Source organism: Ambystoma mexicanum, chromosome 10 (assembly GCF_040938575.1).
Source record: "Ambystoma mexicanum isolate Mex_15411 chromosome 10, UKY_AmexF1_1, whole genome shotgun sequence".
In the NCBI taxonomy this organism is placed as follows: Eukaryota; Metazoa; Chordata; class Amphibia; order Caudata; family Ambystomatidae; genus Ambystoma; species Ambystoma mexicanum.
This window is the reverse complement of record NC_090932.1, coordinates 1170657995-1170685796: the sequence shown is the minus strand read 5'-3', so window position 1 is coordinate 1170685796 and position 27802 is coordinate 1170657995. Positions and strand designations below refer to the sequence as shown.

The window sequence follows — 27802 nt, the reverse complement described above, 5'->3', positions numbered from 1 at the left end:
ATTTTTAACTGCCACTTAGAAGCACTACTCAAGATGTTTCCTCTAGTTAGAAAAAATGCATCCTGTGTGGGATCTGAATATTTATTGCACTTTCTGCTTTGGTTCACAAACCTTTCGAAAGAATGGATATAGCTGGCATGAAGTTGGTCACTTGGAAAACTGTTCTTCTGGTCGCTGGGAATACTGTTCTTCTGGTCGCTGTTGTGTCAGCTGGGAGGATTAGTGAAAGGCTGTCTGGTCAGCAGAACTCTTCATGGTTTTCCACAAAGATAAGGTGGTTTTGAGGATATATCTGTCGTTTCTACCCAAGATTATGGGCCTCATTACGGGTCTGGCGGTAACCCTGCCAGTAATACTGGCAGGGTTATTACAGGACCCTGCCCCGGGACCTGTAATATTTTACCTGCGCTTGACTTCCCGGTGCCACCAGCTCATTACGAGTCCGGCGGCCCGGGAAGTTAGGTGCCGGCAGTTGTACGTCCCCATTCCCATAGAGTCCTATTGGACTCTTTGAGAGTGGGGACACGGAAGCACCGGCACTGTTAGCAACGATGCCGGTGCTTCCCTGAACAGTCTGCCCACCGTGGTCGCAGCGCCCGGCAGTGTCAGACTTGTCAGGCACAGCAGCCACAGTAGGCAGACTTAGAGTTTGCCGATACGGAAACAATGGTGCCAGTGACCTTACCGACACCCTTGTTTCTGGACCAGAAAACTCGTAATGAAGCCATGTCTTCATTTAATATCACTCAGGAGGTGTGCCTTCCCACATTTTTCCCTTCTCTGGCTTCAAAAGCCGAGATGCTGAACGACATTAGGTGAGCTCTTAAATTCTACCTTGCTCGGACAAAGGCTTTCCGAAAGTCTTTCCGAAAGTCTGAAGTCCTTTGTTTAACGTTTGGCAGTTCATCTCCTGGCCATCAGGCATATAAAACTTCAGTCGCTCGCTGAATGATTGCAGCCATTAAGGTCCAAAAAGTTCCTCCTCCAAGTGGTTTGCATGCCCACACTGTGAGGGCTAAAGTCACTGCTGTAGCTTTTTAGAAACAGGTGTCTTGTGATGTTATTAGCAGAGCAGCAACCTGGTTCAAGCTCTCAGTGTTCTGCAAGCATTACTGCATGGACGCTAGCTCATGCTCGGATGCAGCTTTCAGACAAGCAGTCTTGAGAAATCTTAGAAATGTTAGTGCAGTCCAAGTTCCTCCTCCTTAAGTTTATGTGCTGTGTAATCGCCTAGATGTCCTCTGATCGTAACGTTTGCTTTATGTTTTGATTTCTCTTTCTAATTTATATTTGGTACAAATTATTTACACATGATGTATCCATATGACCTATGTAATTTTATTGTTGTAGTAGTATTTTGAAATTGGTTGTATTAGTGTTTATTGTATTAATTGAGTATGTTGATGTGTTTGAACTTTGATGGACCAATTGTATCCGAGTAAAAAGTAATTGGGCCTCATTATGAGTCCGGCGGTAACCTGTCGTTTTTTCCGGCTCGGTTATCGCTGGACTCGTATTACCATTCCGCCTCCGTGATTCCCGGAATTACCGGGGCATTACAACCCCGGTGACCCAGGAATTCCGGAGGCGGAATTCGGTAAATCCCCATTCCTAGGAATCAATGGGAATGGGGACCATGGAAACACCAGCACCATCTCGTGATGGTGGCGGTGTTTCCATGTCCGCATGCAGGTGGGCAGTGTTAAATCCGCCAGGTCAGACCCGGCGGGAATGACACCTCTGCCTCCAGGACTCGAGATCAAATGATCCGGTAACAACAGTGGCAGCGGGTTTACCGCCACCGTTATTTCCGGACCACCTGACTCGTAATGAGGCCAATTGACTGACTGTAATGGCCTGCTTTGGTATTAGTCTACAGGTAGTATAGGTCAGTGGTAACGCATTCGTCTTGGAAGCAAGACTATGCAGAACAACACCGGTTTGAATCCTGGGTCTGTGCTTGGAAACCTCTTTGGTATTAAGCGTGTTATAAATAACTAATTATATACAATTATTTACAGTATGGAGAAAAGGAGACAGGATGTTGGAGTAAGAAAAAGTTACTTACAGCAGTGATAACTGTGCTCCTTGTCCAGAGTCCTCTTCCCTCCATATGCCCCTCCCTCAAGCGCTCTGAAATCTGTTAGCTCAAGCCTATGGTGCTGATGTGCAGATAAAAGTGGGACTTATGGTTGGGTGCCGGAGTGGGGGGCCTTATTGGGCAGAGCCATGCTCCACAGCTGCACCCTCGCGAATTGGTAGAAATGTAAAGGGGAAATCACTCTTGTGGTGCTAAAGGCTCCAGCTCCATGCACCTGGGAGGAAAGGGGACTCTGGACTACTTGACTAGAAATACAGAAGTCACTACTATGAGTAACATTTTCTTTATTGGGCACGGCTAATATAAGCAGAATACTGATATATGTAGCATACAAAGGTATCATGAAAATGAGCTAGAAAAACCTTCTGTGTACCATTGGCAACCTAGCATCTATTGTTTTTTTGCCTTACTCTTCAAAACTGATTGTAAAATGTATGGCTTTTTACCCAATTTTTCCAATATGTGGTTTTCACCATTTTAGGATTGCCACCGGGCATCCCCCCTTGGATGGTTGGGGCTCGGTCGCTTGCACACATAAATGTTCTCTATATTTCTTTTACAGTGGACCGACAATGAGCGAATCTCGCCCACAGAAATCACCCGAGAGGCGGAAAGGAGAAGAGTCAGGAAGGAGAAAAGCTTTTACCGCCCAGAGGAGATAATGGCCCTCTACTCATCCTCCCTGGATGATAGCGAGCACGTAATACAACCTTTGTATCATTGCATTCACTATGATTTGGAGGGAACAGCTAGTGCTCGTGATGAATATGGCATTAAAGTGTCAGGGGTGTGGTGATGCTTTGTCTGCACACTCTTTTCTATAATGTGTCTGTAACTTGCTTTAAAGGGGCACGCTCTGGTTCTTGTGGGAATTTGTGTTGGTCTGGAAGTCCTGTTTTGAGATGACTCAGGCCTGATCGACTTTGCGTGTTGAAATGAGGGCACCTGCCATCTTGAGCTATTGTTCCATGTGCAGAGTGTTTCCCCTGCTCATGATGCAAAGCCCAACTAAAATGAGCACTGGGGTTTATAACATCTCCTTCCATTATTAGGATGTTAAAATCACATTCATTTTAGGGACCATGTATTCTGGTCGATTGGGGCCATGAACCAGCCTTACTGGAAGGGATGTTATATTTTACTTTGATGACATTTGGCATCCAGTTGGCCTTTTCTGGTAATTCTTACATGCCACTCATAACCATTCCTCTGACATGCCCCCTTTTCTCTCGTGCATGCAGCCAAATACTTTGGTAAGTTATGATTTCTTATCCAGTTGTCCGTGTGATCATCAGCAGAGGGCGCCTTCTGGGTTGTGTCATTGTGTGCTAGTCATTTGACAAGAATGTGGGGCAAGCTATAAGATATAAACATGTAAAGATGATAGACCGTTTACTTCCTTTCTGCAGTTTAGCAACAGCGAAAGAATCTCACCCACAGAAATCGCCAGGGAGGCTGAAAGGAGAAGAATTAGACAGTATCCAAGTTTTTTTCGCCCAGAGGAGATGTTGCCCTATAGACCTTCACTGTATGAAAGAGAACAGGTAACAACCTTCCCTACTTGATTTTCCTTTCATGTGGTGATCACAGCTTAATGATCCTTTGAGTGAAAGGGGTGTAATCAGCCTCAAACAATCCAATAGTGCATACATGTTTTTATGTGACAATTGTAAACTGGTACAAGGTGGATACCACAGAGCACACAACAACTAAGAATAGCCAGACACCTTTATTAATTCTCTTCACTACAGTGTCAGTATGGAGGAGTAACTGAAAGTCAGTGAAAGGGTTCCAAAGATGCAAAGAACCTACTGTCCTTTTTCTAATGTCCACTCCCTATTCTATTCCACAAACGTCTGGGGTGTCCACATCCAGGAAATGATTCTTCAAAGCACTAAGGGCCTCATCACGAGTCTGGCGGTAACCCTTAAATGCGGCGGTAGCGCTATTACCACCGCATTTAAGGGTCCGCCAGATCATGGCTTTGGCGTATTTCCCCCCAGCTCTGATTCCGCGCTCTTAGGGGATGTAATGACTCATCAGGAAGCAACAGCAAGAAGCTCACTTTTTGAAGGGATTAGTGTATTCAGCATTTGCTGTAGGAAAACAAATCCTGTGGAGAGCATCTTTACCTGGAGTACTATATCCAATCTCCAAAAGAGGGAAAAGTTAAATCATGCAGGAAGAACTTTTTTCTTTTTTATAACACTTTTATTATTTCCAACATGGACAACGTACAATCAACAAATATGCTTGTCAGTTCTCATATTTATTCCCATGCTGTTTTTACCCACCTACCTTCCTCCCCCCTACCCAAGCCTATCACACACCACCATCATCTTCAATCCCTTTCGCGGGCGTCACACCCCACTCCGCCCGTCTCTGCCCCCACCCTCCTCATTTTCTTTTGTAGCATGTGATTGTAGGCTCGCCCTCCTTTAACACCCCGGCCTCCCTCCCCAGCACTCCCTTGCAACACTCCAACAGCCCCCCCTCTCCCTCCCTAGCTCCCTCCCCCAAACTGTTGCCCAGCTCCAACTTTGGATCTCAGGCTATCCCGCATCTAGATTAAGAAGGGGGGTCCTGGGAGTCTCTCTGCCAGACATTAGTCCTGGTTACGAGAGACTTACCCGGAGTCTTTAGCTCACTATCTTTCAGAGAGAAGAAATACCCCAAACATATCAGTCTTTATCCTGCCCTGGGGCAGTCCAGCACCGAAATGCTAGGCAATTCTCCTCTGAACAAGAGTACCAACAGCAACACCAGACACGTGTTTCGGTCTGGTTGGACCTCATCAGTAGGGTGGAGCTGTGCCTCTCTAAGAAAAGTGAGCAAGGGGTCCACGTCTGAATTCCCCTAGTAACTTAGGGTGAGACCCAAAGTTACTTAAATATGCAAATTAAGAAGGGGGGTCCTGGGAGTCCCTCTGCCAGACATTAGTCCTGGTTACGAAAGACTTACCCAGAGTCTTTAGCTCACTACCTTTCACAGAGAAGGAATATCCCAAACATATCAGTCTTTGTTTGTTTGTTTATTATTTATAATGCGCAGACATACTCTGGGGTAGCAGTGCACAGCAAGTACAAGAATATGCGAAGCTTAGTTACACAAGTTTAAATTTACATACAATTATTTGGGTATACCGGGTATACATAGTAAAGTCAACATATAAGATATATATAATAGCACTATCATGGTGCAACAAATTTACAGTGGCAAAATATACAGGTTTGAAGGGCAGTAATTGCAGTTGGCACTACATTTAGTGAGCATTCGCTTTCAGCCATAGGATAGTGTTGGTTCTGAAGTTTTGATAGGGAAGGTCAGTTCTTAATGTGTGGGGTAGGGAGTTCCACAGTTTAGCTGATTTCACCGGGAAGCTGTTACCTTCTATGGTAGAGCGATTGAAGTTTGGGATAGAGAGGCAATCCTTGTAGGCCATTCTGGTGGGTCTCAAGGATTGTTGTCTATGGAATTTGTTGACCAGGTAAGAAGGCGCAGCGTTATTAAGGGATTTGTGGTTGAGAGATAGGGTTTTTAGGTGGATTTTATCTGCGGTTGGCAACCAGTTGTTCTGGCGGCTGCTCTCAGTGATATGGTCTCTTCTGGAGATGCCCAAAGCCACCCTGAGGGCATTGTTTTGTAGGATTTGGAGTTTCCTGATGGTGGCTTTAGTTGGCCCCAGGTAGAGGGCATTGCAGTAGTCTAGGCGAGAGAGGTTAAGGGCTCTGGCCAGGGTGAAGCAGCTAAAATCAAATAGGAATGGTTTGGCAGTGCAGATAAGTTTGCATGTATATGCCGTAGATGACGCCAGAGAATTAACCTGTTTTGTTAGTGAGAGTTTTGAGTCGAGGTAAAAGCCCAGGGTTTTTACCTTGTGACCGACTTTATTGCTGATACCATCAATTAGAAATGAAGAGTAGTTAGGTCCAAGTTTATTTAGGCTGGAGGTAGTTCCAAGGATGATGAGTTCAGTTTTATCATCATTCAGGCATAGTCCATGCGTGGCTATCCATGCCTGGATGATGATGTACACTCTATTCACCAAGGCCAATCCTTTCCATAATCCCCAGAAAGCGGTAGGAGTATCTGGGTGTCGTCTGCATAGTTAGTGTAGGTAACACCAAGAAGATCCAGATCATCGAAAAGGGACTTGGTAAAAATGTTGTACAGCGTAGGCGAGACACAAGAGCCTTGGGGAACGCCGCAGGTGATAGGTATAGGGTCGGCAGCTGCAGTAGGTGAGAAGACCCTAATAGTTCTGCCATTTAGAAAGCATCTAATCCAGGTGATAGCCTTGTCAGAGAAGTGGGCAGCCGAGTTGAGGTGGTTGCATAAATTGGTATGATCAACCAAGTGGAAGGTGGCCGAGAGGTCTAGGAGGAGGAGAAGGGCCGCTTTGCTGTTATCTCCACACTCGTCAACTTGGGTCTTAAGGTTGATAAGAGTTGTCTCTGTTCCGTGTTGGGGCAGAAGCCTGATTGTCTAGCTCCTAGTAGATGGTGTAGTTGCAGGTGTTTTTGGATTTGTACATAGACAACCTTATCCAGAATTTTTAGCAATGGAAGTACCCAAGATTGTTTCAGATTGGTGGGGATGGTGCCAGTGGAGAAGGACGCGTTGATAATCTTTGTAATGAAGGGAGATAGGTTGCAAGCTGCATCCTTGATAAGTTGTGCTGGGCAGAGGTCACCCTGACAATTAGTGGGTTTCAGGGACAGGATGATTCTTTCCACTTCTGGGATCGAGACTTTGGAAAAGTTGAATTGGGTGGATTTGTTAGTGGTCATCTTTTACATAGTTACGGGAGTAGATGAGTTATTTAAGGATGCTTTTTTTCCAGAGATCTTATGTTGTAGGGTGAGAATTTTGTTCGCTAATGCATTTTGAATCTCTGAGCACTATTTTTTGTCTTTGATACTTGTGTCGAGTGGTTCGATGGGGGTCTCTATTTCTTTGAGGATGGAGAATAGTTCCTTTGTATTGGATTTGGCTTGGGAAATACGTGTGTCAAAAGACATGCTTTTGCTAGACATATTTCTTTTTTGTAAAAGGAGGAAAGTTTGGTGAATTAAAGTTTATTAGCTGCTGAGGTTAGCTTTTTCCAGGCGGCCTCGCAGTTTCTTTTTTGTTGTCTAAGGTTTTTTAGAGCAGGCGTAAACTAGTTTTCAAGTGAGTCTTAGGTTTACTTGGTCTCAGTTTGGCGGGAGCGATCAGGTCCAGCGAGGTAGTCGTAATTCTATTGTATTCTTCAACCAAAATCTCGGGATCTGTGTTATCTGGGAGTGTGTTCGAGGGCAGGGATAAGCCTGTCCGTCGTAATGCAGTTTTTATTTCTGGTTAGTGTAGGTGGAGCCCTAATGGTTGGTAGAGGCAGGGGTCTATTAGTGGACAGCATGAATGACACAAGGTGGTGGTCAGTCCAAGCTAGTGGAGAGATAGCTAGGATGTTAGCTTGACAGTTGAAGTCTGCCACCCAATCAAGTGTTCTGCCTTTAATATGGGTAGGTGCATTGCTTCTTTGGGTGAATCCTAGTTCGGACAGAGTGTTGAGTGTGGTCAAGGCGAGCTGGTCTAGTGGGTCATTGAAGCCCATGTTCAGGTCTCCAAGTAGAAGTACTTGTGTAAAATTTATTTTAGGTTGCTGGACAGGATGGTGTTAATGTCATCTTCAAATGTTCCAGGGGGGCCTGGAGGGCGATAGATCAAGTGGATGTTGAGAGTTTGGGCATTGGAGATTTGGACTTTCACGGAAAGCAATTCACAGGATGTGACAGCAATTGGCGGAGACAGTCTTATGTCGAGGCTACATTTGTAGATGATAGCGATGCCACCTTCTCTGGATTTAGATCTGTCATGTCTCAGTATGGAGTAGCCGTTCGGGACTGCGAGCATGAGCATGGGGCCTGCTGCAGGGTGTAACCATGTCTCGGTGACAGCTAGGAAATCTAGGTCCTCAGTTAGGATTAGGTCAGCAATTTCTGTAGCATGTGCTACTAAGGATCTAGAGTTCAGTAGGGCACCCTTGATCTGAGGGTTCGGAGTGATAGTCGGGTGGTGGATTTGCAGCATTTTAGGTTTGCTATGCTTAGGCTATTTATGGGCCTATGGTTGTCATTAGGGGCTAAGTTGGCAGTAGCGTTGGTTTGGCAAGGCTGAGATATTGATTGTCTTGGTCCTATGGTAATAGGAATCGATCTGATGGGGGTTCATAGATTTTGGCTAGTCTGGCTCTAAGACGCAGGTTTCTGGGCGTTTCTTGAGCATGGCTGACTTAGTAGCAGGAATTTAGGCTCTGTTGTGTCATGGCGTGGTCTGGATGTTGTGGCGTTGTGTGGGTTAGAAGTATGTGGCCAGGCAGGTGTGTGTAGTGACATAGTAAGAAGTATGCTGCTTAGTATATAGACTGTGATGCAGGCAGTGTGGCTTATGGCTAGAGCTGTCATACTAGGGGATGGGGCACCAATCAATACAGGTATGATGAGTGGTGCAGTAGTAGGTGTGGGGAGGAGTTGCCGCGGTGAAGGTAGGCAGAAGAGTGATTGACTTTTGTACAGTTGGCTCAGGAGAGGTAGGTGGGCGATCAGTGGGGATAGAGCTAGTTCGTCAGTGAGTAGGGAAACAATGACTTCTTGCTAAGGCGAGATGCGGAGCCAGTGGTAGGCAGATAGGTGCGGGCACTAACAATCAGGAGGTACTGTTCAGGACGTTGCTAGTTAGGTTTGTGGTAGACAACAGCGATGGGGTCTAGGCGCTAACTATATCAAGGCAAAGCAGGCAGAAGTGCATGATCTGGCAAGAGATGGTGCACGTTGTATGTGGCGAGGCATGCATTGAGGGAACAGGCTGCAGGCATACAGTAAATGGAAAACGTGCTATCTGGCAGTTTCTAAATCAAAGCAGGCAGACGAATAATACATGATCCGGCAATGCAAGTGCAAGCTATTGGTGAGGCAGTCCAGCACCGAAATGCTAGGCAATTCTCCTCTGATCAAGAGTACCAACAGCAACCACAGACACGTGTTTCGATCTGGTTGGACCTCATCAGTAGGGTGGAGCTGTGCCTCTCTAAGAATAGTGAGCAAGGGGTCCACGTCTGGATTCCCCTAGTAATTTACGGAGAGACCCAAAGTTGCTTAAATATGCAAATTAAGAAGTGGGGTCCTGGGAGTCCCTCTGCCAGACATTAGTCCTGGTTACGAGAGACTTACCCAGAGTCTTTAGCTCACTATCTTCACAGAGAAGAAATATCCCCAACATATCAGTCTTTGTCCTGCCCTGGGGCAGTCCAGCACTGAAATGCTAGGCAATTCTCCTCTGAACAAGAGTACCAACAGCAACCCCAGACACGTGTTTCACTCTGGTTGGATCTCATCAGTAGGGTGGAGCTGTGCCTCTCGAAGAATAGTGAGCAAGGGGTCCACGTCTGGATTCCCCTAGTAACTTAGGGTGAGACCCAAAGTTACTTAAATATGCAAATTAAGCAGGTGGGTCCTGGGAGTCCCTCTGCCAGACATTAGTCCTGGTTACGAGAGACTTACCCAGAGTCTTTAGCTCACTATCTTTCACAGAGAAGAAATATCCGCATCTAGACCTTTTCTCGGACCTAGCCGATGCTCCAGGCTCTGCAGGGAGACACCGCCCTACTGGTGTCCCGACTAAACTAACTACTAGGGGTAGTAACGTGTTCCATTTGTGTCTCCCGCATTAAACTTACAGTTAACTATACTCTTTTACAACTTTAGGCCTATTCGTGCACAATTCGCTCCAAACTCCCCATGATACTTCTCATATGCTGGTCCAAAGTCAATGTCATTGCTGAATATAAACCCCTCCCCCATACTCAGTTTACAGTGTTTCCCGGAGATACCCAAAGGTCACTTATCCGGTCTTCTCTCCTTCTGGTCATCTGCTCCTGCCGGGCAGTTCTGTGCGTCCAGCCATGCTGTCGCCTCCTCCAGGGTTTTGAAGAAATGTGCCTTGTTGTTTTGTGTCACTTTCAGCTTTGCTGGATATAGCAACATATTTTTGTATCCCGCCTCGCGTAGCCTCTTTTTGACAGATACATAGGTAATTTGCTGCCTGTGCACCTAAAAGGTGTAGTCCGGGTACACCGTGATGTTTGCCGAACCTCTGCTTATCGTCCCTCCTTTGCGGTAGTGTTCCAGAATCTTCTCTCTGTCTTTATAGTTCAGTATCTTGGTAATGAGTGGCCGGGTGGTTGCCCCTGGTTGCGGCTGTCTGGTCAAGGCCCTATGTGCCCTTTTCACGGCGAATCCCTGAATGAGTGCGCCCCGTCTATCTCTTGTATCAGCATAGTCTCGACATAATCTGTCGGGTCCGAGCCCTCTACCCCTTCCGGAAGACCTATGATGCGATTGTTATTTCTGCGCGCCCGCCCTTCCGCCTCCTTGGCTCTGTTTTCCAGATTTCACACCTGTTGTTGTAGCGATGAGACCTCCTTGGCATTCGCAGTGCAGGTGTTTGTGTTGACTTTCACATTATTTTCCAGCGCGCCCGTGCGTTCTGCCAGCTTTCTTACATCTTGCCTTAGGAGATTTACATTCACACTAACAGCGTCTATTTTTTGTTTCAGAGAGGTTTTTAATCCCGCAATAGCTGTGTCCATTTTGCATGCCAATGATGTCTTCAGCTCTGCTATGGCATCCAGAATCTGTTGGTCATTTCGTGTAGGGGTCACTTCTCCTTGCGTATCATGCTTCTTGGGTCTCACCACTTCCATGGTCGGAGATGATTTAGCAAAGTCCTCCAATGTTGGTTGTTTCGCCTTAAATTTACCCACTTTGGACGCCATTTCCACCCTCGTAGTCATGCTGTCCTGGACACTAGTGTTGGGTCACTTTTTCACCTCCGTCCCCCTTCTTCTGAATCCCAATTCCGAGGTAATGTCCCAACCCTGTGGCTCCTCCACCCGGGGTTGAGGTAGCTGTCACAGTACCCTCTCGGTAATGTGTTGCTTCCTACTGTATCGTGTGTCCGTCTGCCCGAACAGTCATTCAGTACGTGGGCGCCCAGCAAGCAGCTATGTGCAACGTGGGCAGTGCGCCCCCAAGCGCAAACGTCAGTAGCTTCCTGATGTGGGTTTGTACCAGGAGCCCAGTGGGCCTTAGTATCATATGCCCAAAGTGGCCGCAAGGCTGAGGGCTAGATGTAGTCTGTTAGTTCCGGTGCATAGAGGGATATAATTCTTCTTCTTGTTCATCTGCCTAATCGGCGCCTCGGGAGCACACTCCAGTGTGACAGTCCCAGTTTAGTGCCCTTCTGTGCCTACGGTTCGCACTTTGCTACTTTTCCCGTCTGCCCATTCCACTGTTGCTGCTCTGTATCCCGCCTGGTGGTCCTATGTTGTACCTTGCCACGTATTGAGTCCTTTGCCACTGGGGCGCTGGGTCTCAGATCTCTCTGCTGGCCCGTCTAAGATGTGCCTTTGTACAGTTCTGTGACCATCGCCATTTTCTTTATCTGTCCAACGAAATTCGGATGACCTTAATGCTCGGGTGCCGCCTCCACCCGCCGTTTTCCTTTCGCTTTGGTCCCGTGCCTGCCCGTACTCTGCCCACTCGGCTGTAATGCTATTCGGCTTTCAAGTCTCTTCCGATGCGTATTGTTCTGCTGCTTATATTCCTTGTGAGTCCCAAGCACCCTTCATTGTGGGTGCCTATCATGCGTTTAGGAGCGGTGCATCCTGCAGCAGTGCTCGCGGCCGCCTGCTATGTCCTGTTGCCCCGACTCGCTCCGGCCAGCTGGCATTGCACGCCCCGTTCACCTACATCCTCCAGGGTTCGGGTGCATGTGACAATGCATCACGGCGATGTCCTGTTCTTCTTTGCTACCGCAGCCTCCTCCTCATCAGTTACAGTGTGTTTTTATATATACGGCTCTTCACCGCTCCGCATCTCGTGTCTCTTCCCTGCTTGCAGTCGAATGTCCGCGCCGTGTCACCCCGGCCGCTCGATGCCATTGAGCCTTTGTTCTAGTGTTGAGTGGGTGCCATCTTTAGTGTCCTTTCTCCGGGTCCGCACTCTGCTCTGTTCCGTTTCCTTGATTGCACTCTCGATTCCTCTTAGTGTACACTCTGCTTCATGCTCCATATATTCACATTGCTTTGGTTCCAAGTACAATAGTATCTGCCAGCATTATCATGGCCATATAGCCACGCCCCTCCCTGCAGGGAAGAACTTTAATAAAAGGTCATTATTTAGTGACTCTTCTTTGAATAGCTAAGTGACTCCATTTACACTAACCATGGTCTGAAACAAGGATGTACCTTGGACCTGGTTCTTTTTAATATATATATTGCAGACCTCAGTGATACATTATGTAAATGCAAGAATAATCCCCCAAAAATTGGACAGCAAGCAGTTAGCTGGCTTTCCTATGCTGATGACACAGTCCTTTTTGATTGCACCCCTGCGGGACTTCAGCACAGTCTGACGGCACTACACAAATATGGACCCAGGAAGGTTTGGACCCAAACCTAGATGCTATGAGAGCTGTCGAGGCCTCGACATGATGGAAAGTTATCGAAGACTCAGTTGAGTCATCAAAGTCTGTCACGGACAAAGTCCACGGACAAGTTGGCGTCGAAGCCATCAACGCCATTGGCACCATCAACGCCATCGATGCCCAAGACATCTTCATCAAAGATAATGATGCCAAAATCAAGTTTGGGGATGACTCCATCGGAATCTAGCTGGAAACCATTGAAGCCATCAACACTTTTACCAAACATTCAAAAATCCTTTACACCATTGCCAAAAAAGGATTTTCCATCTCACGTCGATTTATGAAGACAATGAGCCTTCAGACGACAATGATCCACCTTTTGGATTACAATATGGCACACCTAATGTTCCTGATAGTTTTATATAAGAGGAATCTAGGTTGCAGGACCTGCGTGATACTTTACAAACAGCAAGTGGGGTGGACACCTCACCAGAGTTGGATTTTGGCACCCAGACCCAGATGATCACGCAGATGCCTCTTAGAGGTAATTAATGACCAGGGGTCAAATATTTTCTGGGATGGAGCAGCCTAGCACTCCCGTTCAAACAGGATGACCTCACGGATATCCTGGACAAAGGACCTTAAAGGGATCCATTCTACCTTTTCAAGTCGCTCTCCAAAAGAGAGTAAGCGCAAACTGGGAAGCACCAGAATCAAGTCTGTCAGTCAATACAAATTTGACAAAATAAAAAAGGGCTGCCAAGTAGTGACCCCAGCTATTTGTCTAAACATCCTACCCCAGAAAGCCTAGTGGTGCAACCGGCAACCGCTACCTCCAAGCAAGCTGCTTATATGACCATTCCATCAGATCGGGATGATAAGCGTATTAATGCCTGGTCAGAGACAGTCTTTTCTGCCGAGAGCATGACTCTCAAGTCTGCCAACTCAACATGTGCCCTTGCAAAATTTACCTTCACCCTATTTGAGAGTGTTGATCCAGGGCGGCTGAACATATTGCCAAAGGGGAAGAAAGAGACGGCTTCCTGGCCATTTAAAAGATGGGAAAGAGGCCATGTGTGAGTTTCTACATTCAGGTTTGGATTCTGCTGACAGTATCAGCAGAGTCATGGCGGCAAGCACAGTGAAACACAGGTTTGCGTGGTTAAGGAAGTCTGGATTTGCACCGGATGTGCAGTCTAAACTCCTTAATATGCCTTTTGACGGGTCTCATCTTTTTGACAGCAAGGCTGAGAAGTCTTGAGAAGCTGCAGACCTCGAAGGCGGCAGACAAGCGTCTAGGTGCCGCCATCAGGCAGCATCAGCATTTTCACCCCAGTGGGCCTTCTTGGAGCGGTAGATCCTTTCGCTACTATTCCTCAGTTGGAAGAGCGAGAGGAATGGCTGGTCAAAGAGGCCAAAGAAGATTCCCCTGTGGTGGACAAGGGAGAGGGGCAAAGCCCGCACAAGAAACAGCTACTTTAACAGTGCCTTTCCTACTGTAGCTGCTAATGCCTGGAACAAACTTCTGCAAGCTCTCCGCAGCGCCGCTGATCACTTCTGCTTTCGACGTAAGTTGAAAACATTATTATTCTAATGGCTCTCCACTCTGTTTATGTTTCTGCTAGCTGCCACTAGTGCCATGATGCCATCGGCGTACGTGCGCTTAATACATTCTGATAACATAACATAACCATCAGCTGCTGCTTCGGCCGCCTCAAAACCTCTCTGAGGTCTTGTCTCACGGCACCCAGGTGGGAGGCAGACTGTCTCAGCATCTGAAAGAATGGTGGGGTATTACTTCAGATGCTTGGGCATTAGAAACCATAGCCCAGGGTTACTGCCTCCCCTTCATTTAGAGACCTCAGAATCATCCACAGGGAAGCCATTCATTTAAGGTTCCAGATCTGTTTCTTTTGAAGGACATTTTGAGCCTGCTAGAGAAAGGTGCTATAGAGCCAGTACCTGTAATGGAGAGGAACAAAGGATGGTATTCTCCATATTTCCTAAAACCCCAAAAGGACGGAGGACTGAGACCCATCTTGGATTTGAGATACTTAAACAAGTTCCTCAGGACGGACAAGTTCAAGATGGTCATTCTTTCCCAGATCCTTCAGGCCCTCCAACTCCAGGATTGGATGGTGTCATTGGACCTTCAGGATGCTTATTTTCATGTGCCAATCCATCTCAAGCACTGAAAGTAACTGAGGTTCGGCATTCTTGGCGGTTCTCATTATCAGTTTTGAGTTCTGCAACTCGGCTGACCTCCGCCCGAGGGTTTTCACCAAACTGATGGCGGTGGTGGCAGCGCGTCTCAGGAGAGGGGGGATTCACATCCATCCCTACCTGGGCGATTGGCTGATCAGGGCACGTTCTCCCGAACAAGTACTGAATCATCTCAACGTCACCTGCCACTCTTTTCACAGACTGGGCTTCTCCCTCAATTACAAGAAGTCCCATAGGACACCATCTCAAAATCTCCAATGCATAGACACTGTACTGGATACATCCTTGGGAAAGAGTTGACCACCCGAGGTGAGGGTTCAAGACATTCTGCAGATGGTCTACAAGTTTCAGAATGCCCAGCATCTCCCGGCCTTTGACTTTTTGAGGTTGCTCGGCCTCCTGGCATCCTCCATTTTTCTGGTGTTAGAGGCACTCCTGAGAATGAGATCCCTTCAATGGGCTCTTAGGACACAATGGTCTCTGTTCTCGGGCAACATATCAACTACAGGAACAAGATCACAAACAAAATCGAAAGGACCCTGAACAAGGTCACCATCAGAACCAGGTATCCCATGGCACTCATCTCTTTGATGGTGGATCAGATTCTGGAAGCCACTGTGCTCACCGAATTGGATCTCTGTGGTGCCTATCATCTCATGTGAGTTAGAGAGGAAGATGAGCGGAAGACAGACAAGTTTGGGTTGTATGAGTATCAACTTATGCCTTTTGGTTTGTGCAATCCCCAGGGACATTTCAATATTTTTTTATTGAAGTCTTCGTGTTTTTGGTCTTCTGCATTGCCAACATACTGATCTACTATTTTAGTCTTGTCCACCATCAAAGTTACGTTGAGAGCTCTGCAGAAGCTAGGAGAAAATCACCTGCATGCCTACCTGGAGAAGATTCATGGCCATACTAAGATAGTTACAGTTTGGGGTTTTGTCTTATCGCCATGAGGGTTGGATATGGATGCCCACAAGGGGCTAGCAGTCTAGAGTGGCTTTTCCCTTTAATGTCAAGGAGGTACAAAGCTTCTTGTGGTTCTCAGATTTTCACAGGAGACTCATTAAGGTCTTTTAAAAGCAGGTCACTCGCATCACTAGGCTTTTTAGAAAGACTTCTGAGGAGGAGGGTGAACTTTGTTTGGATCCTCCAGAGGCTCAAGAGGCATTTAGTGAATTAAAGAACTACATGTCATTCTGGCCCACCCCTTCTTGACACCAACATGACTGTAATGTATTTTTGTGGAAGCTTATGCATCCATTCTGGTGGTGTAAATGGATTCTTTTAGGGGAGTAATGCTGCAATATGTTTTCAAGGATGCTGGCTAAAGGCCAGGCAACAGCTGTACAATGTATGTGATTCTTCATAGTTTGCCAGTGCAAAGATATTAGCACTTCCAAGATTGTATCCCTTTTTTGAGACTATAGTTGAAGTGGACAGCTGCTTTTGGAGTGGTTCATGGACTGCACAGAAAAGAATTAGGCATGTCACCAAATAGGACATTGCAGCAGAAAGCTCCAGAAACGGTCCCATGTGATTCTGCTGACAGTGATTACCCTTGAAGTAATTTACTTCAAAGTAATTACTTCGAAAAAATCACCACGATTTTTATTTTGTATTTTGGGGCCCCCCAAGCCACTCTTCCCCTACACTAGTACCAGTACCCCAAACTCCTCCCAACCCCCTTTTTACCGCTTAATCCACAACCCCTAAATCATTTTGAAGTGTTTGCAAAGTAATTGCTTTGAAGTAATTACTGTCGGAAAAACCACAGGATCCCCAGAAAGTGATGTGGTCCATGAAGGACAGTACATGTCGTGCTGACCTACCCCTGCCGTGATATGGATGATGATGAAATCAGACACTGCTGTCCGAGGCACATGCACACCTGTAAATGGAAGGTGCCGACAACTCAGATTTAAGTCTCGTCTTCCTTGGTGACTGCAGTCCAAGAGGTTTGACAGAAAAAGCTGTGAAGATTAGCTTTTCCATTTTCAATCTTCACCTTCCAAAATTCATAAGCTTCTCAGAAGTCACCTTCTCGACCACCTTAAGGTTAAGGTCAGAAGCCTCCTTCTGGACCTTCTGCAAACATCTGAAAACATGGCTCTTCTCACAGGAGTCCCTTACATAACCCCCCCCCCCCAACTATCGACACCATTTCTAACATCTATAATCAACACTGTTACTTAAGATGCAAGCTGTAATGTTTTCCCGATATGTATATACGTAATACTGTATCTGTGTAACTCTCCTACCTCTTTTTTATCACGCTCACTTGTGCAACTGTCTAACTTTGATGTTTTACTGTCAAGAACAGCGCTCAGATGCCTACGGGTTGGGTCTGCTATACAAATTTCAAAATAAAATAAATAAATACATAAGAAGGAATGACAAAGGACTTTTATAGTTGGGCAGATGCCCTTTGTGTGTCATCTGTATAACAAGCCCATGAATCATGTCTCCTTCTTTGTGTTTCACAAACTGTAGTAAGAGTGCTCTCCTGCACCCAGAAGCGGGATCTTTCATGCATGTACCTGGGGGTAGTTATGACCTGATATGGGGTTAGTTCCACAATGGCCAATGGTTACTTTGCTGAGGAGCCCCAAAAGGTCAAGGAGTGTATCGATACCTGTTGGTTTAGTTATCTTTCAGACTGCATTATTTTGTTTTGGTTTGTTCAAAGGTAAGGTTTAAAGTTTGTCATTTGATTGGATCATCTTTGTTCTGAGTTATACCTTTGTTCACAGTTTACAATGTGGTTTTGCATGGCTAATACAGTCTTTTGCCATTATTTAATAAGATGTTCGATCACACTGATATTCAATTGTTTGCTGATTAAGCTTTATTAGACTTCAAATTAACCTTTCTTTAATATGTCACAAGGTTCAGCTGTATATATTGTTCTGTGGATGACTCAAGGAGGAGACTGAAGATGAACTAGCAATAGTGGTCCACCACTTGGCCTGTTAAGAAGCAGTTGAGTTAGTTTTACAGATTAATTTCTGTTTTCAAGAGCAACACAGGGAACAGAAGAAGAGCAAGAATTGGGGGTGAACTTGTTGGTATGAGGGTCTGCTCTGAGAAATGCTGATTTGATATAGGTTTGCCTAAGGCTTAAGAGATTGATGAGTCACAATTTCAAATACCTTCCAGAGGGGGTAGGGGTTCAAAACACAGACTCCTTTACAGAGCCCTTGTCAACCCTTCTTTTTCCTTCAGTAATTAGGTGACCAGTGCCCATAGATACAGTATTAATCAGTCAATACTGATTGCTGCATTATTATTTGTACCATTGGTATGATCTTAAATCGCTGTGGGTTGAAGGCCCTTGGGGACCGTAGTCCAGGTCGGTGGAGAGAGTAGGGAATTATATAGTGATTGGGTACTCTTAGTATGTGTGCAGCCATTGCAGTTGCGCAGTGAGTAGCTGTATTCTAATGCTAAGCGCGATGCCGTGGTTGTGTGAGATCAGTAGAATGTGTGCAGTAAGTTAGTTGACCTCTAAGTCTGCATTCTGATGGTGGTGGAGCTTGTGTATGAGATTTCTTTCATGTGGTGTAGCTGCGTTCTAAAGATTGTTGAGTTGTTCATGGAGGTGTGTAGGTATGGGTGCAGCTAGGCCGAAATGATCAAGGGGTATAGCTGCATTCTATTGTTTGTTGGTGTAGAGGAGGGAGTGAGTGTATCAGTATGTGTGAGTGTCAGTGTGAATTGGTGAGAGACCCCTATTCCTGATTACCTTCCGGAGCCCTCTGGGCTGACCATATCTATCCTGGAGGTTCGGAGTAATGGTTCTCAGAGGGAAATTCCCTGTCTAGTGCAGAGTTTGTTCTGGTTACCAGGTTTGAGGAGGTCTTTACGGGGTATGCAGCGTGGTTAGCGTGTTCCTGATGCAGTGTCCGGTTAAAGTGTTGATGACAGGCGGTTGCGCCTCAATGTCACTTTCAGGAACTTGCCTTGCCATATTCCTTGTCTGCTCAGGAGTGTAATCCCTAGAGGTGAAACAGGTAAGTCAGTTTCGAATGGATTGTCTCCTCCAACGTATTCCACATCTTTGACATGTAATGTCCACAGCGGTGCACTTCAGAAACTTTTTCGGCAGAGGGCCTTCTGCGTCGATGGCGTCGGGTTGATGTCCCTCAAAGGCCTCCGTCGAGGGCGACGTCACCGGATGTTATAAATAGGACGCATGGCGCCCCTAGCCTCAGTTCTATTTTTTCCGCAAACGTATTTGCTTCGAGAACTCTGCGCGCCTTGTGTATTCTTTGTGAGAATGTCTTCCTCTTCGACCCCTCCGACTCCGTGTTCTGGCTTTAAGACCTGCCGGGACTGCAATTCTAAAATGTCGATCACCGACCTGCATCGCATTTGTTTCTGGTGCTTGGGCGAAAGTCACGACACCAACGACTGTTTCAAATGCCAGTCGCTGACTGCTAAGGCCTTGCAGGAAGGTAAGGGGAAGCTTCTGGTAGGCAGGGGTTCCAAACCCAGGAAGTCTAAAAGTAAATCCAAGTCCACGGTTATGTCCACCGACGATTCGAGGGGTGACTCTCCACGTCGGAAGGAGTCCCGGGGGTCTCGGTCCCGGAGTGGTTCCCGCCATTCGTCCTCCTCGTCTCAGGGTTCTAGGAAGCGCCGTCACCGGTTGCCTTCCCCGTCCTCCTCGGATGATGGTGCCACGAGGAAAGTGGCTTGCCCGACTAAGTCCTCAAGCCTGGAGGAATGGGCTGATTTTCGGGAGCAGAGGTTGGCAATTTTCAAATCGCAGGGCACAGTTCCATCCAGGTCTTCTGACAAAGCCAGAAAGGAACGGTCTCGATCCGTGGCTCGCAATCCTTTGTGCTCGGGTCCTCGCGCGATCCTCATCGAGCACCTTCGAGGTCCCGTTCGGACAAGGCTCAGGATGGTCGCAAGAGACGTGCTTCCAGGTCTCAGTCCTCGTCCCCAGCAAGACTGCAGAAATTTGCTAAGGGCTCGAGGTCGGCGTCATCTCTGTCGGTGCCGTGTCTGTCGGATACCGACGTCGAAGCTTTGCCTTTGTATCAGCCCACGGCACCGTCGGCGCCAGTATCAACGTCGACGGTGAAACCGTCGACGCCATCAGCGCCCTCGACGATTTTGAGGTCTTTTGGCCAAAATGTACTGTCAGAAATCCCTACTGCTGTGGATCCTCCTAGGAAGTCTACTTCCAAGTCTGTGAGGCCTGGTATGGACTTCAGGCCCTCGGCTGTTCCGAGACAGGACTTTTTCCTCCCTCTGGATGACATCTGTGAGGAGGAGGAGGGGTCAGATTTTGATCTTGACCCTGTTGAACCTGTTGGGGCTCCTGTCTTTTGAGGGTATAGCCAACTGGAAGAGTTGAGACAAACATGACGCTAGTGGCCTGGACACTTCTTAGACCCATCCTGGTTGAACAAACTTTTCAGGAAGGACAAGTTCAAGATGGTCACTCTTTCTCAAGTCCTCCAGGCCCTTCAACTTCAGGATTGATTGGTGTCTCTGGACCTACAGGATGCTTACTTTCATGTGCCGATTCATCCCAAGCACAGAAAGTACCTGAGGTTTGCGGCTGGCGACTCGCACTTTCAGTTTCAGGTCCTGCCATTCGGTTTGACCTCCTCCCGAGGGTCTTCACCAAGCTAATAGTGGTGGTGGCAGCGTATCTCAGGTGAGGGGGGGATTCACGTCTACCCCTACTTGGATGACTGTCTGATCCGTGCGCGCTCTCCTAAGCAAGCATTGGCTCACCTCAGTCTCACCTGCCGCTCCCTCCACAGGCTGGGCTTCCCCCTCAATTTCAAGAAGTCGCATCAGACACCTTCCCAACAGCTCCAGTACATCGGGGCTGTGTTGGACACGTCCTGTGGGAAGTGCTCACCTCCCAAGGTGAGGGCTCATCACATTGTGCAGATGGTGGACAAGTTTCAATGTGCCCAGAGTCACTCGGCTTTCGAATTCTTAAGGTTGCTCGGCCTCATGGCATCCTGCATTTTTTTGGTGCCAGAGGCCAGGCTGAGGATGAAATCCCTGCAATGGGTTCTCAAGATGCAGTGGTCGCAGTTCTCAGGCAAGATGTCGGATCCCGTTCAGATTCCACTCTCGGTCTCCCAGGATCTTCTGTGGTGGGCCAATGAAGGCAACCTGATGAGGGGGGAGCATTTTTGGCAACCATGGCTGGAGGTGACTGTAGTGACGGATCCTTCCCTCACAGGATGAGGCACTCATGCCAACGCTTTGACCGCCAGCGGTCGTTGGTCTCCGTCGAAGTCCAAACTCCACATCAACCTGTTAGAGCTGAGGGCCATCAAGCTTGCCGTCTGTTCGGGGGAAGAGTGCCCTCATCATGATGGACAACACAGTGGCCATGCATTACCTCAACAAAAAAGTGGGTGTAGGGTCACTCCTGTTGTGCAGAGAGGCGATGCAGCTCTGGTTCTGGGCCATCCAGCAGGGAATTTTGCTCTCAGCAGTTCATCTGGCTGGAGACGAAAATGTGGCAGCGGATGCTCTTAGCAGGCAGAGCACAATCTCTCACGAGTGGGAATTGGCTCAGGAAGTCCTTCTGGAGATCTTCGCCCTTTGGAGAACCCCACAAGTGGATCTGTTCGCTACCAGTGCCAACCGGAAGTGCGAGAGATTTTGCTCAAGGGAATTTCCTCCGAGAGGAGCATTAGGAGACGCGTTTGTGGTGGACTGGCCATTCCCACTGCTGTACGTGTTTCCTCTGGTCCCTGTCATTCCTGAAGTGTTACGGAGGTTCGGGTCCCACATGATCATCATTGCTCCGGATTGGGCCAGCAGAGAGTGGTACCCGGACTTTCTAGAAATGTCCATCTGCCTTCCACGCCGTCTTCCCTACCGAGAGAATCTGTGAGAGGGGGTCAGGTTCTCCATCCAGAGGTCAGGACTCTCAACCTTCACGCTTGGTATCTAAAAGGTTGAGATATAAGGATTGGGACCTCCCGGATGATGTGATGGAGGTGTTGCTTTCGGCCAGAAGGCCAGCAACAAAATCCCTGTACCGTTGCCGTTGGCGTATGTTTTGCCACTGGTGCAGAGGACAAAATGTTGATCCTTTTCAGTGTTTAATTCCTATGGTTTTGTCTTTCTTGCTTTCTTTGGCTCACAGGGGCCTTCAAGTGGGTACCATTAAAGGTTACCTGTCGGCGCTGTCTATATTTAAGCGCTCATCTGAAGAATGTTCTTACTTTAAGATTCCTTTGATTTCTCAATTTCTTAAAGGACTGACTAATGTGTTCCTGCCGTCCCCGTTCCAGGTGCCGGTTTGGGATTTGAATTTGGTTTTGAAATTTCTAATGGGTGCTCCATTTGAACCTTTGCACTCTTGTCCTTTGAGATTCTTGTCCTTCAAGACAGTGTTCTTGGTTGCGGTTACTTCTGCTCGCAAAGTGAGTGAATTGCAGGCACTTTCATCTAAGCCGCCCTTTACTGTGTTCCACAAGGACAGGCTTGTACTACGGGTACGTCCTTCCTTTCTACCTAAGGTAGTATCTGAATTTCATTTGAGCCAGAAAGTGGTTCTTCCTGCTTTCTATCCTCCTCCTCATCCAGGTAAGGAAGAGGAGCGACTCCATAGGTTGGATCCTAGGAGAGCTCTGAGCTTTTATATTTCTAGGATGTCCAGGGCCAGAGTGGACGATCAACTCTTTGTGTTGACTGATTGGGCCAGGCTGTTACCAAACAGACCTTGTCCAGGTGGATTATACTCACCATTACTGAGTGTTGCCGATTGGCGGGTAAGGACCCTCCTGAAGGGTCGCAAGCTCATTCCACTAGGGGCGTGGCTACTTCCACCGCCCTCCAACGGGGAGTTCCTATTTGGAACGTTTGTGATGCAGCCACATGGGCTTCTATCCACACCTTTGTTAAACATTACTCTCTGCATATGATCCTTGGCCAAGATATGGCCCTTGGTAAGGCGGTTCTTTATTCCGCCATCTGATTGGTTATTCTAAATTCTTTTCCCTCCTCCATTTTTCTGGTACTACTTTGGGAGTCTGTCAAAGATGTGGAATACGTTGGAGGACACAATTATTCGAAGAACAAGTTACTTACCAACTGGTAACATTCTTTCGATTGGATGTTCCTCTAACGTATTCCACATCGCCATTCCAGCCTGCCCCTCTGGAGAATTTCCCATGCGATTGCAGGTTACGTTTCCACAAGGCTATGTGCAGTCCTACAGGCATTGGATTGGTGCCACAAGTTCTGAGGGAAAAAACATAAACGGAGGCTATGGGCGCCGTGCGTCCTATTTATAACATCCAGTGATGTCGCCCTTGACGGAGGCCTTCGAGGGACATCGACCCGACGCCATCGACGCAGGACGCCCTCTGCCGAAAAAGTTTCCGAAGTGCAGCGCTGTGGACATTACATGTCAAAGATGTGGAATACGTTGGAGGAACATCCAATCGAAAGAACGTTACCAGTTAGTAAGTAACTTGTTGTTCTGAAGCTCAGCTATAAGTGCTAGGGGGCCCATTTTACGGGTCACTGGTAATTGTTTCTAGCGGGTGGATGGGTATTCCTGACAAGTTTATGGTTTCAGTTGTGGAATAATAGCGCATCCTTGTCCCTTCCGAGAGCAGGAGTGCGAGAGAGTTCTTCTTAAAAGACAAGAGCAAGTCCAACTTGATACTGTGCCCCGAGTGAGGGAGTTCTTGACATCATTTCCTAGACAAGTTAGGGTAACTTGACTTGATCAGAGACCGCCTCGTGTACCCGGTGGATGACATGATCTGGCCCAGTCGTAATGTTTGAGACATATGTGCTGTTAGGCTCAGCGGTTGTGGTTCTGCGCATTAATTCCCAGACAGGTAAAGATTGACACAGGCTAACAAGAATGGGCCCAATCGTATTGACTAAACAAAGGAGCTATTACACTCTGGGATTGTAGTTCCGTGCATTAGTTCGCGCATAAGTAGGATTGACGGAGGTTGACCTCTCCTGGACTGATAACGCAGTGCACACCTGCAGGAAAATAGTGTTTGAGCTCAGTCGTGTTCTTTTAATTATTTTTTCTTCACTGATGTTTAAGTTGAAGGGATGTTATGATTCCAGCACTAAATAACAAAACCCCACAAATTCAACAGTTATGATTCCTAATGCAAAAATAACTCTGCAACCACCATTGTAAAAGAACCATAACTCAGCCACCGCTATGCACTTCTCATGACGTCTATTGTTGTGATGAGTAACACAGGTAAAAATATCTTTTACAGATAATTAGTGGGTTTGTGTTGGCCTGAACACCTGGTTTGAAGTGATGTAGGCAGCAAGGGATATTACCATGACCTATGTCTACAACCATGGCCACTGGACACTTTGTTGGTAAAAGTAGCGTGCTGTTCATGTCAAACATTCAGAAAATAAAGTCTCCCATCTCTTGTGAGAAAGGAGAAGAGGTCGGTAAAAACTCTCTTCAGGAGTTTGCAAGACTAAATGAACGCATGTTTGAAGCAATGGGTTGGTATGCATGCCGGGGTGTCGACTTGGGCACGGTCAAAGGGATTTTAAAAAGAAGCTTAAGGCAATGGACTGGGGGTTGTATTTTATTAACCTTGCTAATTTGAAATCTTACTGTGAATATGTGACAGTGCAATGAGAGTATCTTCATACTACGCCTGTCTCCTTCTCCTGCTTTGAGAAGATTTATTCTACTGTTACATCTAAATCAGCTACCGACACTGGCAGTTATTGGCCTAGATTGGGCATACCCGAAAAGGATACATGGTGCCACCTATGCAAAAGTAGGACTGCAATGGAAACTAACAGACAGGTTGTGACCCAGTGTAAATCTCAGGGAAATGTGTATATATTAAATATTTGGGGGAGTTTTCACATGATGCTAATGAGATCAGATCTATTTACTTTGGGTATAATTGTTTACTAGCTGTAAAAAACCATAGGAATATGGCACGCTATAAGATGTGGCACAACATACATGGGCAACTGAAGAATGCTATTGCTTAACAATTGTTGTGGCAACTGTTAATATTTATGATTTTATCATTCATTTCATGCTTTTTATGGTTTTCAAATGTGTATAGAGTGTTTATCCACAACTACTCACAGTATTTTTTTGACATTAGTCATCTATTCATGAAGCAGAATTTATTTGACTAAAGGACTTCATTGGGATAAGTAACCTGAAAAAGATTTTAGTTCCAATGACATTTGGTGTCATCCAGACATTTTTAAAACATATGTGAGTGCTATAAGGAAGGCATGCTATCAACAGTAAGACAGACACAAGTGACCACAGTTCAAAGGTGTTTTTTGAACTTCAACAAGGGTGTGATAAATGCTTATCTAATCCTAAATCTACAGATGTGAGCAATCTACGATCACCAAATAATAATAATAATGCAGTCCTAGTGGAGTGGAGCTGAAATAAAATGGCTTACACTAAAAAAAAACTATTGACAATCCTTAGCGCTAAATACAAATAGTGTGGGGGTAGTGTTCATGAAAAAGAAAGAAGTGTTCACAAAATGATATGTCAGGATGTTCAGAGCGTTGGCCTCCCTTCCCCCTTTTTCAGCACGGGACAAGGCAGTTCACTCAAACAAAGCACACCCTCTGGTTTCTTCGGCAGAAGGATACAATTCCATTACCAACATCAGGGCCTTCTGTGCCCAAGTATCTTTATGTACCAAAGTCTCTTGAGTCAGAGGGCCCATGTACCAAAATAAAACACAAAGTTCCTTTCCTCTTATAAGTACTCAATTCAGGTGCTTCACCCTGGATTCCCCTCAGCCGGGCTCAGATCCCTTTTATATGACGCTCGTTACAGTGGATCCCCCTCTTCCGGGCTCAGATCCTCCTTTTTACAATTTTCAGAGAATATTCTTTTGAATGGATTGTGTCCTCCCACGTATTCCTTACCTTTGATGAATGCACTTCCAGCTTGCTGGCCTCTGAACAAAATGCCCACAGTAGAGGGCGCTGCGCGTCGACGCCCATCAAGTCTGTGTCCCTCGAAGGCCTCCGTATCTGCGCCGACGTCACCATAGGTATAAATAGTCTTGCGTAGCGGCCATTGCTCAGTTCCGTTTTTTCCATGCTTCGTAAGTCTCGGAGATGAAACGCTCGGTTCTTCAGTAAACTCTTCCAAAAACTTTGAAAATCTTCATCATACAATGGCATCTTCGTCCGCTACATCAAATTATAATGCCACGATCCGGCTTAAATTTTTTTCGAGATTGTGGAAAAAAGATGTCATTAACAGATCCTCACAGGATCTGTTTGTGGTGCCTGGGATCAGAGCACCAGTGTTCGGAATGCGAGGACTGTATGTCCATGACGGCGAAAGCATTGAAGGAGCGTAGGGGGGAGCTAGAAAAAGGTAAGACTGTTAAGTCTTCTACCCCTTCGAAATTGTCCTCGGCTGAGTCGAGACATTCGTCTCCTCACCATCGAAAGAAACATTCCCGCTCGAGATCTCGAAGTGGTTCTCACCACTCATCTAGTTCGAGACATTCTAAGAAGAGGCATCATAGATCTCCTTGCACTTCATCCTCTAATTCCCCAGAAAGGGTCACCTGCCCCACTAAACACAGCTCTCCAGCTGAGTGGGAGGAATTTCGCGAAAAAATGCTTCTGGTCTTTGACAACGCGGCCTTGTCCCCCTCGGAGATACCTAGAGGTGATACCCCGGGTGGAAGACCCGAAAAACAAAACCGTTGTGAGTCGTCGAACCCGGCAAACAAAAACACTCGAGAGCGTCATGAACCCTGGAGTAAAGACAAAATTTCTTTGAATAAAACTGCGTCATTGATACCATCGTCGAAGGTGCCTTCGACGCACACTGTGTCATCGACGCCGTCATCGACACTGTCTTCGACCCCGATGAAAGAGAGGTCCGCGAATCCTCAGGCCCCAACTGCACCATCGCCACTAGAGGTGTCGAAGGTCCCGTCGAAGGCATCGAGGACACCCAGTAGAATCCCGATTCCCTCTATGACATCAAAGCCATTTTTGAGTTTTTCGATGCCGTTTGTAGGTTTTTCGATACTTATGACGTCTACATCGACAACTACAACTTTATCCCAAACAGTGTCTACCAATTTGGTACCCTCTTCTCTTGAAATGGGTTTTACACCTTATCCACGCTCTGACTACTTCAGAGCTTTATCCTCTATCTATGAGGAAGGAGAGGACTCTGATAATGAGAGACCTTTTGGTTACAGACTAAAAGAGTTCCTATTCCAGAGGAGCTAATATCTGATGAAGTTAATTTACGAGATCTTCAAGAATCTTTACAAGATGCCAGTGGAATTTGCCAGACCAGAACCTGGAGAGCATGCAGAAATATCTTACAGAGGCCTTATGGTGAGAATAATGGAGTTTATGGGGTGCACAACACCTGCACCCTCTTTCCGAAAAGATGATCTTACAGACATCTTAGATAAAGGGCCTCAAGAAGAACCTATAGTTCCTTTTCATGCAGCATTGCATAAAAAAATAACTGCAAACTGGGAAACCTGAGGTTATCCCTGCAGTAAATAAAAAACTCTCTGCGAAGTACAGAGTGTCGGCCTCAGACCCTATATACTTAAGTAAACACCCAACTCCAGAGAGTTTAGTAGTGCAGGCTGTGACGTCGTCAAGTAGTAAATCGGCATACCCCACTATACCATAACATAGAAACGACAAAAGATTTGATGCCATGTCTAAAAAGATATTTTCAGCATGCAGCATGGCACTTAAGTCTATTAACGCCAGTTTCACGCTATCGAGATTCAGTCACACCCTTTAAGAGTGCGCTTCATCGGCGGCTGACCATCTCCCAGAAGGGGAGCAACGAGATGCATTCTTGAATATCATCAATGATGGGAAGGATGCGATGTGTGAGTCCCTCCAAACAGGTCTCAACTCTGCTGACAGCATCAGCAGAGCAGCAGAGCTATGGTGGCGAGGACCACAATCTGCAGATTTGCGTGGTTGCAGAATATGCCCTTTGACGGTACTTCACTATTTGGC

General features: G+C 46.7%; 1 protein-coding gene across 3 annotated transcripts in view; it reads left to right on the top strand.

Moving 5' to 3' along the window:
• The window catches only part of LOC138492131 (uro-adherence factor A-like), a 1977591-nt gene that overhangs the window by 1149481 nt on the left and 800308 nt on the right, over positions 1 to 27802 (top strand). For all 3 annotated transcript variants that reach the window (XM_069619116.1, XM_069619117.1, XM_069619115.1), the window contains 2 exons: positions 2664 to 2801; positions 3511 to 3645. In XM_069619116.1, coding sequence (XP_069475217.1) covers positions 2664 to 2801; positions 3511 to 3645 — 273 coding nt within the window. The remainder of the gene's footprint in view (positions 1 to 2663; positions 2802 to 3510; positions 3646 to 27802) is intronic.